The 15,075-nt window shown below is 41.3% G+C and overlaps 2 protein-coding genes across 11 annotated transcripts in view; one reads left to right on the forward strand and one right to left on the reverse strand.

The window, feature by feature from the left end:
- The window catches only part of PRR5 (proline rich 5), a 99,142-nt gene that overhangs the window by 68,345 nt on the left and 15,722 nt on the right, over positions 1-15,075 (forward strand). For all 8 annotated transcript variants that reach the window (XM_042050653.1, XM_042050657.1, XM_042050654.1 and 5 more), the window contains 2 exons: positions 1,138-1,229; positions 3,348-3,488. In XM_042050653.1, coding sequence (XP_041906587.1) covers positions 1,138-1,229; positions 3,348-3,488 — 233 coding nt within the window. The remainder of the gene's footprint in view (positions 1-1,137; positions 1,230-3,347; positions 3,489-15,075) is intronic.
- LOC121675319 overlaps positions 7,658-15,075 on the reverse strand; it is a 50,898-nt gene continuing 43,480 nt past the window's right edge. The window contains exons 3-4 of one of the 3 annotated variants that reach the window (XM_042050662.1): positions 13,259-13,504; positions 7,658-12,452 (exon numbers count right to left, since the gene is read on the reverse strand). In XM_042050662.1, coding sequence (XP_041906596.1) covers positions 12,343-12,452; positions 13,259-13,504 — 356 coding nt within the window. In that variant the 3' untranslated portion in view covers positions 7,658-12,342. Of the gene's footprint in view, positions 13,505-15,075 lie in introns of all 3 variants that reach the window. The other 2 variants (XR_006020050.1, XM_042050661.1) reach the window with 2 other exon arrangements.

Genomic DNA, 15,075 nt, shown 5'->3' on the forward strand with positions numbered 1-15,075 from the left:
CATAATTGCTTTGTGATTTGTGTGTAATTCTGGGCAAAATATTCCCTGGCTGAGGCTCAAAGTAATGCTCTAATACAAAAATTAAGAATAGTATCAGATTCTGACACCATTAGTAATATTGATTGATTGCTACCGATTTGCATCCTGGTAAGTCATATTGTCTTCTATGAATTCCTCAGAATCTCTGATGTGTTTATCTCCATAACACTTGTTGGTGGAGGTGCAGGGGCATTGCTCTCCTCTCAAAGTTGGGTTGGGGGCATAGGGATGGTAAAGAGCTTGTCCAAGGTCACAAGGGCCATTTTGGGGAACAGGGATCTGAAGCCAGAACCCACCTATTGAACCAGGTTTCCTCTATGGATCTCCGCTCCTGTATTTGCCTCTGTGTTGTGTAAAATGTTCTGTGAGGAGCTCAATGTCCAACTTGGTTGCACAACCTGGCCAGAGCTTATCCAGATTCCACTGGGAAGGATTCCAGGTAGCTGCACCTGGGGAAGGAATGGAGGTGGCCTTGCTGTGAGGACCACAGGGAACTCACCCCATAGCAAATTCTAACTGCATCGCTTGAAAGTTACAGTAAAAATTAGAGTCCTAACACCATTGTTCCTTTCCATAGATCTTGGGTGAGTTTTTCTGTGTAAGTGGAAAAGGGAACAGTGGAAAAGCTACTCTTGTAGCTTTTGTAGATCAGTTTGAGGGGATGCTTTATGGAGCATCTCCACAGAGTTTGGTTTGCTCTGCTGCCCTGCAGCTTGAAAGGCAGGCGGGAGAATGGTGGGGTAAGTTCCTCTGCTTCCACATTCAACCTGCTCTCCTCCACAGTCCTGTCCAGCAAGTATTACTGCAAGAGGAGGATGTAACCTGGGCTATTAGTCTTTGTTCTTCACAGGGTTTTCCTGAGTAACCTCAGAGTCTCTGAGTTTATTAAGAACATTAGATGAGTCACCTGAAAAGACACAAATATGGAAGGATCTGATACACCAAAAGGAATACTAATTCCATACTGCTGATAGTAGCTCCTGCATAATTCATCTTAGCATATAGTAGCAGATTCACATTGTTTCCTGCATGTTTTACTTTTTGCAGTTAGGTGGTTACAACCAAAACTGTTCACTAGTTTGTTTTGTGTTTTTGCAGGGCAGAAACTACTGGATACCTTAGCTGAAACGTGGGATTTTTTCTTCAGTGATGTCCTTCCCATGCTGCAGGCTATTTTCTATCCTGTGCAGGTGAAAAAGTTACTCTATTACCATAGAATCTTGAAAAACTGGGAAAAGCAACTTTACAGGTTCATCAGCAGACTGATGCAATCCTTAATTCTCTCTCCTTGGGCCAACCTCCCAGTGCAGCTGTTCTGTATAGTCACGTCATGCAAATGAATTACTTATGCAAATGGTTTGAAGTGCTTGGGTGGAAAAGATGAAGGGGAACTTGGAAAACAAAAGTGGAATGCAGGGAGGCTGGTTAGTCCTTCTGCCAATCATACTAAAAGTCAAAAAATGTTATGAATGATAAACTGAAATGTTGCACAGTGAAATAAGTGGAGCTGTGTTGATTTAAATATATGCATTTCCTTCTCTGCAATGTGACTTTTGTCTTTGAAGTATCTCTGCTTTTGAAAAGCAATTGTATTTCTGAGATCAAATTCTATGCTATGGTAAGTGGACAGCAACAGTCAGTGGAGTTTGACCAGTTTAGATGAGCACAGATTTTGACTCCAGTAATTTTAAATACACAATAGATACTTGATCTTCGAATGTAATGATGGCCAGAGAGTATTGTTTATCACTGAAGTCTCATGGAAATCTGTACCAGATAGGTATGAGTGATCTTTGCAACTGCTCATAGATGCCTACAGATTTTAGTGGGAACTTGGTGCCTGAATATATTTGGGGAAACTTCAGAAACCTTCTCCCAATTTTTCAAGTGGACTTTATCCCTAAAATGATTGCCCAAATGTTTATGATATTACTATTTGCATCTTCAGACATTTACAGGTATGAAGTCTGAATTTAAAGGAAAAGCTGCTATTTCACACTGAATTTTATTCTGAAAGGGAAGAGCTCCAAAAACATACAGGGCTACTTCACCCATAGACTTGTGTCTTACCAGTAGAAACTCTAAAACAATAGAAATAAGATATTATTAAAACATACTAGAACACAATGGGAGATTTTTCCAAGTGTCCTGTAATTTAAATCCAAGATATTTGTACACTTAGAGATATAGGTAGGCTCTAAGCCTTTTTTTATACAGCACTTGACTAAATTAGAACTCACTCAGTTGTTTTTGAGAATTGCACCAAACATCCCTATTCTCTTGTTGTGTTTCTGAGGCCTTCGAAAATATTTTAGTAACACAAGTCTTCTCCCCTATCAGATGGAAATAATTACTTGAATTTCCAAAGGAACCTTGAGGGTTTAAGAGCCCTAAGTCCCATGTAAATTCAAATAGATCTAGCTGCTCATGTTCTGAGGTTTCTTCCAAAAGCCCAATTGGTGCTTATGTGCTCTTGTAAATTCTATTAATTATCAGCTGAAGCAGATTTGGGGCCTTCTTTACTTCAGTTTAAATAATTTAGAAAGTGAAAAGGAATGGGTAGGGTCAGGTTAGGCTTCTTTATTCCAGACATAAGTCAACACCAGTTGAATACCAAACCTTCCATGTGTACAGCCATATATACCCAAGGGAAAACCCCTAATGCCAGAAAGAGAAACAGTTTCACAGTTCTACATGAGGCAGGTGCTGTTAACCTCTGCAGACAGAGCTGGAGTTGTATTCTTCAACTGGGAGTTTTCCTCAGTGAGAAGGTATTGTTGAACTGAAAACAGATGGCTTTGAAAATGCAATATGAAACTTCAGCTCTGCTCCTGTCTTATAGTGAAGTCTCTCAAACCGTATAGAAAAGAGGATCCACAAGTGAGCTGAGTCAGGATTCTTGCCATATTTGAAGACAGTAAACAGCGAGTACTCAAAATCTTACAAAATAATGGAAATTCAACCAATTTGCAGCCCTGCTTTTTTTTTTTTTTAAACTTATGATACATTTAATGTGTGATGTACTGTTAAAATACAAAATATTCATATATCATCCAGGTCTCATCCCATCTCAACCCTTCATCCTCTCCACATGCAGTCAGACTCAGTCACCGTCTGTTCATTACTGCCAAATCAAATTTACTGTGCAGACTTGGGGGCTGCTCTCTGTCCTTTGTTATGTTTCCTTCATGTTTCATTTAGGTTTACCATTCTTGTAATCCCTCAGGAGGGGAGGATTTTGAACAGAGGATTTTGAAACTCATTTTCATACTGCTCATAATCCATCTTGATTTCTTTCTGTTTCCAAGGGAAAGGAGCCCTCGGTTCGGCAATTGGCTCTTCTGCATTTTAGGAATATAATTACCCTCAATATAAAATTGGAAGATGCATTATCCCGTTCCAGAGCCAGAGTTCCACCATCTATTATTCAGATGCTGTTAATACTTCAGGTAAATTGGTTACTTTTCTCAGCCTGTCTTTCTGTACTGCGTTGCTGAAGTCTTCTTAAACAGTCTCTGATTTTGCTCATTCATTGAAAACTTCTTATCCAGAATGCCAGAGCTTCTGTGTTCCTGTGGTCATAATATCTAAATCCTAATATTCTAGTATCTAAATATCCTAATGTCTAGTGTCTAAAAAATATAATTACCTAATATCTAAATTATCCAGTATAATAATAATAATAATAATAATAATACATTCTATAGTAATATGCAATATAGTATATAATATCTAATAATATAATAATAAATAATGTGACATATAATGGTATAATAAAATAATATAATAATTGCAATGTAATAATTAAATGATCTAATTATTTAATATCTGAACATCCTAATATCTAAAAGTAAGGACTGTAGAGATGCCATAAGAGCCAGAGGGTGTGACAGTACAGACTTGTTCTGAAACTAGGCCTTGAAACATGAAGTTTTGCAAGCTGACAAGTGCGTGGTGATAACATGATTTCCATTAGATGCTGTGCGTTGCTGCATTAGCAGTTCAGGATATGAAGCTTCACATCTGGAATAGGCATCAAAGTAAATATACAATTTATGGTTGAATCATGGTCATATTTGGTCACTGGAACCAAATTCTATCAAAACTGGTGATACAAAAACATTAGGACCAGATACTGATATTTGCCTTGAGTGTTAGATATTTTCTGTGTGTGTAGTAGTAGGAGAAACAAAATGAGGAATTCCCGGCAAAAGGCAATTTTAAGATACTTTTATTTGCTTAATTAAAGAAAAGCACAAAGTATGATGAGGAGAAAGGGAATGAGGCAGAAGGGAAGGAGAGACCCAGGGGTGGATTCTTAAAGGGTGATGTCTTGGGGTGACCTTATGCTGTGTATCCCATATCGCTGCCTATGCCCAGAAATTAATTTCTGTACCTTTCTATACCTCTAAACTGAGCCTGAGAGGGGGAAGGAAAAACTGAGCAAAACTTCTTCAAAGCAGTTTGCAGCTTGTTCAAGGTCACACACAGATAGCAATTGGTTTCCCAGCTGTGGCAGGGGAGGGAGGAAGCTTTGCTGTTTTCCCGAGGACAGTTTTCTTGGCCAGTGGTTCAGCTGCTTTTTCTCCGGAGAGAGACTGAGAGTTGAATTTTTCCTTCCCTGGAATTTCGGATTTTCTCCCTTTTCTACTGGACTGCTTGATTGCTTTAACATCAGAGCACATCGGGAGGACTTTCCACCAAGCGCAGAGGGCCTGGCCCTGGGCCAAGCCCCAGCTCCGAGGAGACCAAAGGGAGGACTCTAACACTTTCCCAGGTTTTTTCTCCACAGCGAGAGATTTATTATTTAGCATTATTATCCTTTTCCCGTGTGTTTGTTAAATAAGTAGCTTTCATCTCTTTCACTTTCCTTCGAGGAAAATTTATTTTTCCCAAACCTGGTGGGGGAGGGGTGGTTGTGGCTTCTCTCAGAGGATATATTTCTAAATTTGGCCAAACTGGAACAGGTGATGAAATTGAGATTCTCATTGCTTCTGATTTTTTTATAAACATGTTTCTTTGCTCTTCATCACAGTATGAATTAGTTCTGTATCTGAAATTGTTTTGAAGACCAGGATAATCTAATGAGGCCAGTTTTGAAAATGGAGGAAAGGAGTAAGATTCTGTCTCCAGGATCAATAAATGGGATTTCACCTCTCAGTGAAATCAGTGATATCTCAGCTATCTCAGCATCCATTTGTTGGAATGTTTAATGGTGTGTTTAACCTGGTTGTCTCAGAAAAAGACCCTTACCCTACAGGAATGTCTGCCCTGTCTTGTCTCCCTTCTCATAGCTCCCACCTTCCAAAAGCTTCTTGGAACTGCTGGCTGAATGTGACACAATAACAGCAGTATGGGAGTTTCATGGAAACTAGTGTCTGGAGAGAGGAGAGGAGCCTCAGGGAAAAGCTGGAGCATGGACTTAACTGTGTAATGAGGCATCAAGGAATTCACAGTGACGGAACCATGTTAGCAAACACCAGAGACTCCACATGTGACAGTACCATTGCAAAAACCTTCTTCACAGGAATGTTCCTTCTTTAGGCCTCAGCCCTTCCGAGGTGTGAGGTAAACTGCCCATTCTAAATCAGGCTTCAGCAGCATTGTTGCTAACAGGTCTGCAAGCTTTTTTGTGGTTACTTTAGGGAGTCTATGTTGGCTGTGGGCAGGATCTGGCTTTGAATGTATTCAGTGGTGAGCTGGGAACTGAGTAACATCCTGATTTTTTCTTTGCAAATCTGCTTTCTTCAGCAACCTGAAGTGTTAACACCGTGGATGCCTGTTTAGGGCAAAGGGTCAAATCCATTCTTGTTGCAAAGCTGTTTATGGAAATCAATAACCCAGTGAGAGGGAATTTGCCCCTGGGTGTTTATTTCTGCATACTTTGCCTATGGTTGTGTGGTGGGGATGGTGAAAGTCTTTTCTTGGCAATAGCTGTGCTAAACTTGTGGTTTAAAATCTAATGGAAATTGTGGGAAAAGGTCAGAAGAAGTTATGGGAATTAACTGTTTATGCTCTGAATTCCAACTACTAACTAACACTGCTAAGACTTTTTTCTGAACTCAAATGTCATGTTAAACAAAAGCAAATTTTATACATCAGTCACATAATGGAATTTTTTCAATTTAGTTTAACTCCATGTGTTAATAGGGCAAGAGAGCAATTCAGCTGTCCAACGAGCACATGGTGGTCATGTGGGCTTTGATTTCCTCGCCTGAGAGATGGTGTGTTCATGGGGATGTTGTCTAATCCCTATTTGTGTCCACTGTGAATATCTCTTCCATAAGAAACTTGACACTGGACTCTCATGATAGAAGATGATGCCAGTGATGTTGGCTCTGGACCAAGTGTTGAACTTAGTGCTAAGATTCCCTGTTTCTGTTCTTGACAGCCTCACGCAGCTGTGTGATGTAGTTAAGGAGTAGCTCATGTTCTTTAAGACAGCAGTTGTAGTGTAATGTCAGAGGTTGAAATGCACCACTGTTCTGTTAGACTGGATTAAAGTGGCAGAGCTTTGGGAACTAATGCAGGGTGCATGTGGTATTATGTTTCAGCTTGTCATGGTGTAGGGGAAAAGCTCTGTTACTTTGTAAGGAGAAGACACTTTCCTTACTGGACGGAAAGGAAAATTTTTTAAAGAGGAAATGGAACTGCTCCATTTAAAGGAGCAGAAATCAGTCCTCAGGTTAATTATCAGACTTGGGTTCCTCAGTTCAGTAGAGCTACTTCTCACCAATGCTATAACCTGGTGTAATTACAAACCAGCAATCTTTCAGGAAAGAGAGAACTCTGAGAGGCATGATATTCCTGTTCTGCCAGTCAGTGGTAGTTCTATCACAGATTCGAAGAAGGGCTTTGTATCACTCAAACTGTGAGTTGCCAGCATAGCCTGACTCAGTTACAAAGCACAAACTGAAACGTTAATCCTTTGTGGCTGCTTACAGGCAGCATAAGCTGAAGTGCCTCCAGGATGCTCCTGTTTAAATTGCAGAGAGTTCAAGAGCAGAGTCATGGCTGAAGGAAGTAAAAGAACTAAAACTGCTTTTCAGTAAAGAATGATGCACAGGAGCTCAGTTTGGGTGAAATGAAGGTACTGGAGGGAGTGGGGTAAACAGAGGAAGAGTTTAGAAAATAACTTTCTGAACTAAAGAGAGCAAAACTACCACAGTCTGACTTGCTTCCCAAAGTATGTTGTTAAAGATTACCCTGGCTGCTAAAACTGGAACATCTTATCTCCAGGTATCTCTCCTGAGGTCTGAGAAAGCTGGAAGAGAAGAATTAAAAAGTGCTCATCTGCATCTTTCAGTTAACGTCAGGATTATTTGAATTCACAGAATCTCTCAGGGTGACCTGACGTATTTGAAAAACCTAGAAGAGCACAACACGGTATCTCTTGTGCTGAGGGAGCAGGCCTCATGAAACATAACACAGTATCTCTCATGCTGGGGATGAGGCCTCACTAAATATAAGCTCTGAAGAGAAGAATAAAACCTGTGGTTTCCTCTTTGGCTCCCTGTGCCTCATTTGAACTCCCTTGTCTGTTGTATCTCTCTGTAAAGGAAGACAAAATAAATACATAAAGCTGCCTAGTATGACCTTTTTGTTATTTCTGCATTTTAAATTTCCATTTTAAAGGAGTGGAAAAGTACATTGCAAGATTTGAAAGCGAAATGCAGAGAGTGCTATTTTTCCATCTCAGCAGCCACACATCAAACCAAGGACAGCATAGTGGTTAAAAACAAAATACCCTTTGCTATCAGAAAACTGCAGCTATAGATGTGCTGTAACACTGTGATGCCAGCTGCAGTCAATTCTTTGTGGCCATAGGTTTTCACAAGTGGTGGTTGCTTTTGGGAGGTTTTCTTACTAAGTCTCTTAGACCTGAAGCATAGGTTGAACAAAGTGGTGTGAGGTTTCCACATGCTTTTAATGTCTCTTTACCTTTGTCTGAGTTCCTGGTTTAGAAGACACAAAAAGAGGAAAACAATAAATAAATGTATTGTAGGCCTTATTTAAATATAAATCACCGTATCAAAAATCTGTGCTTTCTCTGGGTTTTGCATAAACTTGGTTTTTTTCTTCCTTCCTGGTGAAAGGGTGGTTTGTCTGTGTTGTTTGCATCAGGTAAGAAATCTTGCAGCTAGGACACAAAGGGAAGAGCCCTCTGTTGTTTTGTGTTCACACATGCAAAACTGAGAATCTGGCCCTCAAGATTCACACTTCAGAGTATCTTGTAGATACCTTTGTTTCTGTGCAATATTCTCTCTTATTCTAGTTTATTTTTTGTCTCTATCAGCAAGTACAGTTTGCAGTAGTTAAATTGACACAGGTTTATTATCCTGGAATAAATTTGTATTGCTGGGATTTTTAACAAGGCATAACATTCATCTGTTATAGGAAAAAGATTTTTTGTCTATTACAATCAGTACAAGTACATTGGTAGGCAAATCCTTAATCCTTATCAAAATAGAGTGAAATCAGTTAAATAATTCTTAACTTGAATTAGTATGTAGTTGCAGACCCTATAACTTTGTTGAGTAAGAGAGGGAGAAGGTTTTAACTACTTGCATTCATCTGTACAGATGTCTTTTGTGGACCCATTTGGGCTAGTAGACCAAATCTGGCACAAAAGATAGCATAGAAATTTTGACTGTTGAAAAACTGAGCAGGAAGAGTTCCCATGGTGCAAGAATCCTTTGAGTAAGGGTCCTTTAATACTGTAATTCATGAGTTGTCTACAGGAGGAATAGCAGAAAGTTAATCTAAGCTACCTTTCAAGGAAAATTAATTAAACCCCATTAGAACTCTGTATGGGCACTCATTCTGAGAATTAGAGTAGTAAGGGAGGCAACTAATGACGCTTCAATTCTTCATCAGAGGCCTAAGCATGATTTATCTTAACAGATTCCTGTTCTTAATTCAGTTAGTATAATTTAATTTCCCTGAATGCCCCTAGGTAGACGAAGGCAGGAGGGAATAGTGGCTTTTGAATTGCCCGGGGCACTACAGGTAGAGTCCTCAGGAGGTGGCACACACTTTTTGACTGTTAGCACGGACCACAGAGCTTTGAGCCATCTCAGGTGCCACCAGCACCCTGGGTGGTGTTTACCAGTACCTGCCATAAAAGGTTTGCTCTCTGTGACTGAGCTGTGTCAATGCAGGTGGCAGGGGTAGCCAAGACTGTGGTCGGGGTCGCTGCTGCAGCACCTCCCATTCTGTGCTGCTGGGATTCACTGGGCACTGTTCACAAGAAGAATGTCAGAAGTGATTTCTAACAGAAAAGCTGCATGGGGTCATTTTCTAGTGTTGCAAACATGGTCTTTCCTGTGGTTTTCAGAGCCAGGTCACCATCGGTTCCCAGTCAAATGTGCACTGAACTGGGACAGGGTGTGCAGTAGCTTGGCTAGTTCCTGAACAGGTGCCACCATGCCTCTACCTTCTCACTGCCCAAAGCTTTCTGTCTGGGCACAAGGTGAGAAGCTTCCTGCCAGGAGATTGAGGCAGCCCGTGTGCTCATTATTTTGCTTTGTGAACCTTTCCTGTGGCAGAGAAGGGGCTGCACAGTGCTCGCTGCGTTTTGAATACTGGTACTTTTTGATAATACAGCTTCCTCTCCCATCATCTTGCTGTCTGCATTGTCACCTTTTACCTTCCCGTATGTTGACTTCTGACTCTTTTCCTCTCTAACTCAATCTTATTTTCCCACGAGAGTGACTTTGGGGTTTTGGTGCTTGCCTGTTTCTATGTTATAGAATTTTATTATTATGGGAAGACATGTTTCTATTTAAGCTAACAGAGTGATTAAAACAAATTATATAAAATGTCTTAGCTTCTTCCTTCTCCGCAGAAGGTGCACTGAGAAAGGAAAGAGTTGTGAAAGGTATGGAACTACCTTCTCTGGCATACCACCAAGCCCCATTCCCAAGCTTTTCCTCTCCCGGTCTGTGGTTGCCAGTGCCAGAATCAGCAGCCCATGCATACAGCATGGTGACACCACACTGGTAGCACAGGGACTTCTGCAAAGGGCAACTGCCTTGTGGTGTATTTCTCCCAAAAATAAAAAGGCTAATTTGTTGTAATTTGCTAAAGATTAGGGAATGATGGAGTGAGTCTCTTGAAGGCATCTTTTCTCCCATGGTGAGTAGACACTGTTAACTGCCTTCTATCAGTAATTTCACAGTCTTACCCTTAGTTTTGTTACAGCTGCAAAAGAAACAATTATGTGACAGGGTGATATGTGACACATACTGTGAAATTCATTAACTTGGCACTACCCAATTATTACAAGCAATTAAAAGGTAAATGGATAATCATGTAATAGAGCAGGATTCAGGTTACATTATTTGATTTACACTGTTATCAGTTGTGAATCTTCTTCTGTTTCCAGTGAGCTACATGGCAGTGGCAGCAAAACTTCTGTAGCACAAGGTTACAGTGATGTGACAGGTCGTGCCAGGTGTGTGGACAGCTGTGCCGAGTGCCCCCAGTTATGGCTTTGGCATGCACAAAATGGCCAGACATGGCTATGGTTTGGCTGAGAATGACCATCCATGAGGAAGAGGGTGGAAGTTGTGGTGGGACAAGGCAGGTACACAGAGAGGGAACATGCTCTTGAGAGTGGATCCAGAGGCCTCTCATTAGGCATTAGGCAGGGCCTTGTGCTTTAGTGCTTTCTGATCCAAATGCAAAGCAAAAACCAAGAATACTTCCTCTGGCAAGAGGAAGAACCATCATTTAGCCTGGTTGAAATCTGTCAGAAAAGTACTTTGCAAAATGCAGTTGTACTTGGAGTGGCTGTTGCATAAAACCAATTACATTTCTTCTGAGGAAGCTAAGAGCTGTCAGCTGCTTCTGTTACTGGACACCAGGTATGTCCAAGTGTCCTTTATTGCTAGAGAAGAGTCTTCAAGCACTGGGCACTGTATAAACACAAGGAAAACATGGTCTCTGCACTACAGATTGTGCAGCCTGATACATGAGAGAGTTGATGTATATGGATGGACAAACGGGGAATGGAAAGAAACAAGGAAAGAAATATCATAAAAGTGATTTTATGACTGTTAAAATAATAATACAACACTGACCTCAGTGGTAAGAGGTCCCCTAGAGGCCTCCTTGTCCTCTTGTTGTAGGTTGATTGTTGGGCTCCAAGAAAAAAATACATCCCTCATTCCTCCTGTATTACTCATGAGCCTTGTTTAGTTGAAGAGAACAAAACATTGGAGCAAGCAGTGGGATATTTCTATTGTTTCTCCTCTGAACCACATGAGAACAGATATCTAGGCAGTATGAAGTTAATGCAGCTCGGCTAAAGCCCTTGTGTAGTAGAGGTGGAATTATGCAATAGTTGCCTGAAAAGCTCTAGAATATGGTTGTACGTATAGCCGTGTTGATAACATTTAAAACAGAAGCAAGGAGAAGACTTGCTCCTTGGACGTGGCTATGTGATATTATGTGGGTTAAATTAAAGCACTAGCCAGCACTGAGGGGAAAAAAACAAATTTTGTTTCAGTAGTAGTCATATTGCCAAGAGGTAGGTCAGGGCATCTCTTGGTTTCCATTGCATGTAGCTCTCTATGGTTGTTGTAAGAATTCTGAATACTGCTGAATTTTGCCAGAAATGTGGAGTTGCCACGTCCTTGGCAGGTGATGGACGAGGGAAGGTCAGCCCTTCAGAGCCACTCCTGTGACCACATTGCTGATCCACAGACTGTGTTCGGGGAATGCAACGGCTCTGAACTCAGATTTTGTATGTTCGTATTTCTTTGCTTTCTCTACACATTGGGCTGCTGAGAGAGGGTATTGGCTTTAGATCCAATCAGTTACTTTCCAAGTATTTTGAATTGGCAAATACTTTTTTATTGAATTAAACTGTTATGTAGGAATGTGTTGTTTTCAGTGAGGCTTTTGCTACAAGCCAGGAGGGCTGCCTCAGGCCCAGGCTTCCAGGCTCCTGGACTCCTAAACTTATGTGTTCTGGGACTGATGGAAGCTCAGCCTCCTCAAGAGTAACTGCAAAGTGTCAGGATAGACAGGTGATCTGCTGCTTTCTGGGTCACAGGGATGAGTACTGGTGATGAAAATGGTGTTGATACCAGAAACAGGAAAAATTTAAAAAAATCCAGAAGGCACAGCTGACATGTCTGCTCAGTCTATTCAAGTGTATTTCAGAAAAGAAGAAAATTCCTGGAGTAGTAGTCACCTTTGAAGGGTGAAGCAGCTTGGAGGATGCTCATTAATGATTTAAAAGGGGAGTGTGACTTAAAGGCAATGTCAGAAATCCTCACAAGTGGGTAACAGCAGTCAAGCTAATGTTTGTGCCTCTTCAAAACCTTTACTTGGATGTCTCTTCACAACAGTCTGGATGCACTGAGGGAGAGCTCTGCCATCCTTTTTTCTCTTTGAGTAGCTGCCTGAAAATAAATGTAAGAAGGATTTTCTTAAAATAAATGAGAAAACACACAAGGCTGGGTAAAAGTCTTGAATGCTCAGACTTAAAAGTCATCAATTCCCCAGCAAGGTTAGATGAGCTTAAAGCAACAACCTCAGGAGGGAGCCAAAAAAAATGAGAAGATTGATCCTCTTGGACATTAAACATCACATCTTATTATGTGGCGACTCACAGATTATCTCTGTATGGGACTGCACAGGCACTTCCGTGCACATGTGCATTTGCCTGTGAGTGTAATGTGACAGTCCTGAAGCATTTGTGAATGCAGATAAACTAACTCCAGCTCAAATGTATTCCATAAACAGCTCTTCAGATACACTCATCTTTGTATTGATTCATTTGTTCAGTTGTTGGAAAGTCACAGGAGCTTATTGACTGCTCTGGTCTGTTACCAGAGGAGTCACTTAGGTGGGAATCGGACAACCCCTAGCCCTAAACCTCTAAAAGGAAGAAATGCATACCATTATTTTCATTGGATCTTTATTAACAAACTGGTTGCTCAGCTTCTGCAGAATCCTAAGCACTGTATTTAAAGCCTCAAAGTAATTTCCTCACGTTCAATCATTACTATCTTTTACTGGTCCTTATCTTCTGCTTTTTCTTTTGCAGTCCTATATAAAATGTTTAATGACAGTTTAAAGAAACATAAGACATTGGATATCTGTAGGTCAGATGAAGAATAGCCTGCTTTTAGTGTTTGGTTCTTTCTGGAAAGAAGAATCCTATTGCTAGCTACCCTTGTGCAGCCAAGCCATTTGAAAAACTCACCAGCTGAACACAAACCATGGCTGGGTGTTTTGTCTTCCTTGTCTTTTGTCAGTGCCACCAGTGAAAGGAAGGAAGAGACAAAGCAGCTTCTCACACTGACGTTGACATAATTTGGCACTTGCTGGAGATTAAAGTGAATATGACAAGATCTTTCTTTCTGAGGCAGTAACAGGGATCTGAAGTGCTGACTTCTGTCAATACGCCAATGGCAAACTCCTCTGCCTCTCCCTCCTGTGACTGCTGTTGCTATGAGAAAAGCAAGAGGTAAGGCTTTACCAATATGCCAGTACTTTAGGATAAAATGAAGAGAGGAAAAAATAATGTGAGGCAATGCTATCTAGAGCTCATAACAATACAACCATGAATTATGCAGTTGCATCTGTCCAACATACGCAAAAAGGATACCAATGCCTAGGAATGAACATGTAATGCATAGGGCACAGCTTCCCATGGTTGTAAACTGGTATAAAATTATTAACCTAACAGGGGTTATTCTGACTTAGAGCATATAAGAATGTGATGTACAAGTCCTGCTTTCCCACTTCATTCTGCCATGAGGTAATACCTGTTCGCAAACACATATAATATAGTCTGAGAGGTTTACTGAAAGTGAGTCCAATTGTGAATTCTCAGCCCCCTCCACTGGGCTCAAAGAGCCCTCTCAGAGGGCAAACTACATTCTTCCAGCTTGTTCCAGTCTGCAAAGGTGTGACTTCTGTTCCCTCACAGCCCAGGCACATTTTCTTGTTTTGCCTTTGGACTGTGGCAGAGGAACCCCCACGGGGCACACATACTTCCAGCAGATCAGGTCAGCTTAGTCAACACAGGCTTCAACAAAGCAGAAGCAGTTTTGATTCTGTTTTGAATCTGTTTCCTAAAGGGTAAAAAATGTCAGAATTGTTTGCTTGGGATGAAAGTACCATGAGTCATCAGGGAAACCCAGGAGGAAGTACCCAAAATCTTCTAGCCTGGCAAACATGGACAAGTGGGCTAGAAGCAGGAGCAGGTGCATTAAACTCTAGTCCTTGTCCCTTGCTCCCAGTTACTTGGATGCAGGGCATTTCATTACCCAGATGTCTCTCCAAAATGGATCAGTTGAGCTTGTAATTCCTCACAGCGAGTTTACTCAGCACTTTTATGGGACTTAAAGCTCTCAGATGTAGAGTCCTCCAGAAATGCTGAGCCCTGTTGAAACTAGTAGAAGAACATATGCCAGCATTGTGCCCTGGCTGCAAGGAATGCCAGTGGTATCCTGGGCTGTGTTAGACAAAGTACTGTCAGCAGGTCAGGGAGGTGATTCTGCCCCTCTGCTCTGCACTTGTGAGGCCACACCTGGAGTGCTCTGTGCAGCTCTGGGCTCCTCAGGACAGGAGAGACATGGACGTCCTTGAGAGAGTCCAACAAAGCACCATGAAGATGGTAAAGGGACAGGAGGAAAGACTGAGAGAGCTGGGGCTGTTCAGCCTGGAGAAGGGATGTCTTGGGGGCATCCTATCAATTGTTACAAATACCTGAAGAGAGAATGCAAAGAAGATGAAACCAAGCTCTTCTTGGTGGTGCTCAGTGTCAGTGAGCACAAACTGAAGCACAGGAAGGTCCCCTGAACATCAGGAAACATTGAGGGTGACTGAGCAGAAGGATTCAGCATTGTGTTCACCCACCTCCTAAATACGGAAGCTGCAACCACACAAGAAAAGCACTTTGAGAAAGTACCGAAGAGATCCATCCTCTCCTCTGTTCAGAGGACTCAGTAGTTAAGCTGGCTCTTTATTTCTGGAAACTAGTTATTCTATCAGTTATTGACCATCTTCATCTTG

The sequence above is a fragment of the Corvus kubaryi genome, unplaced genomic scaffold (genome assembly GCF_017639235.1).
Source record: "Corvus kubaryi isolate FWS band 111438036 unplaced genomic scaffold, C.kubaryi_AGA036_p1.0 74, whole genome shotgun sequence".
Taxonomy (NCBI): domain Eukaryota; kingdom Metazoa; phylum Chordata; class Aves; order Passeriformes; family Corvidae; genus Corvus; species Corvus kubaryi.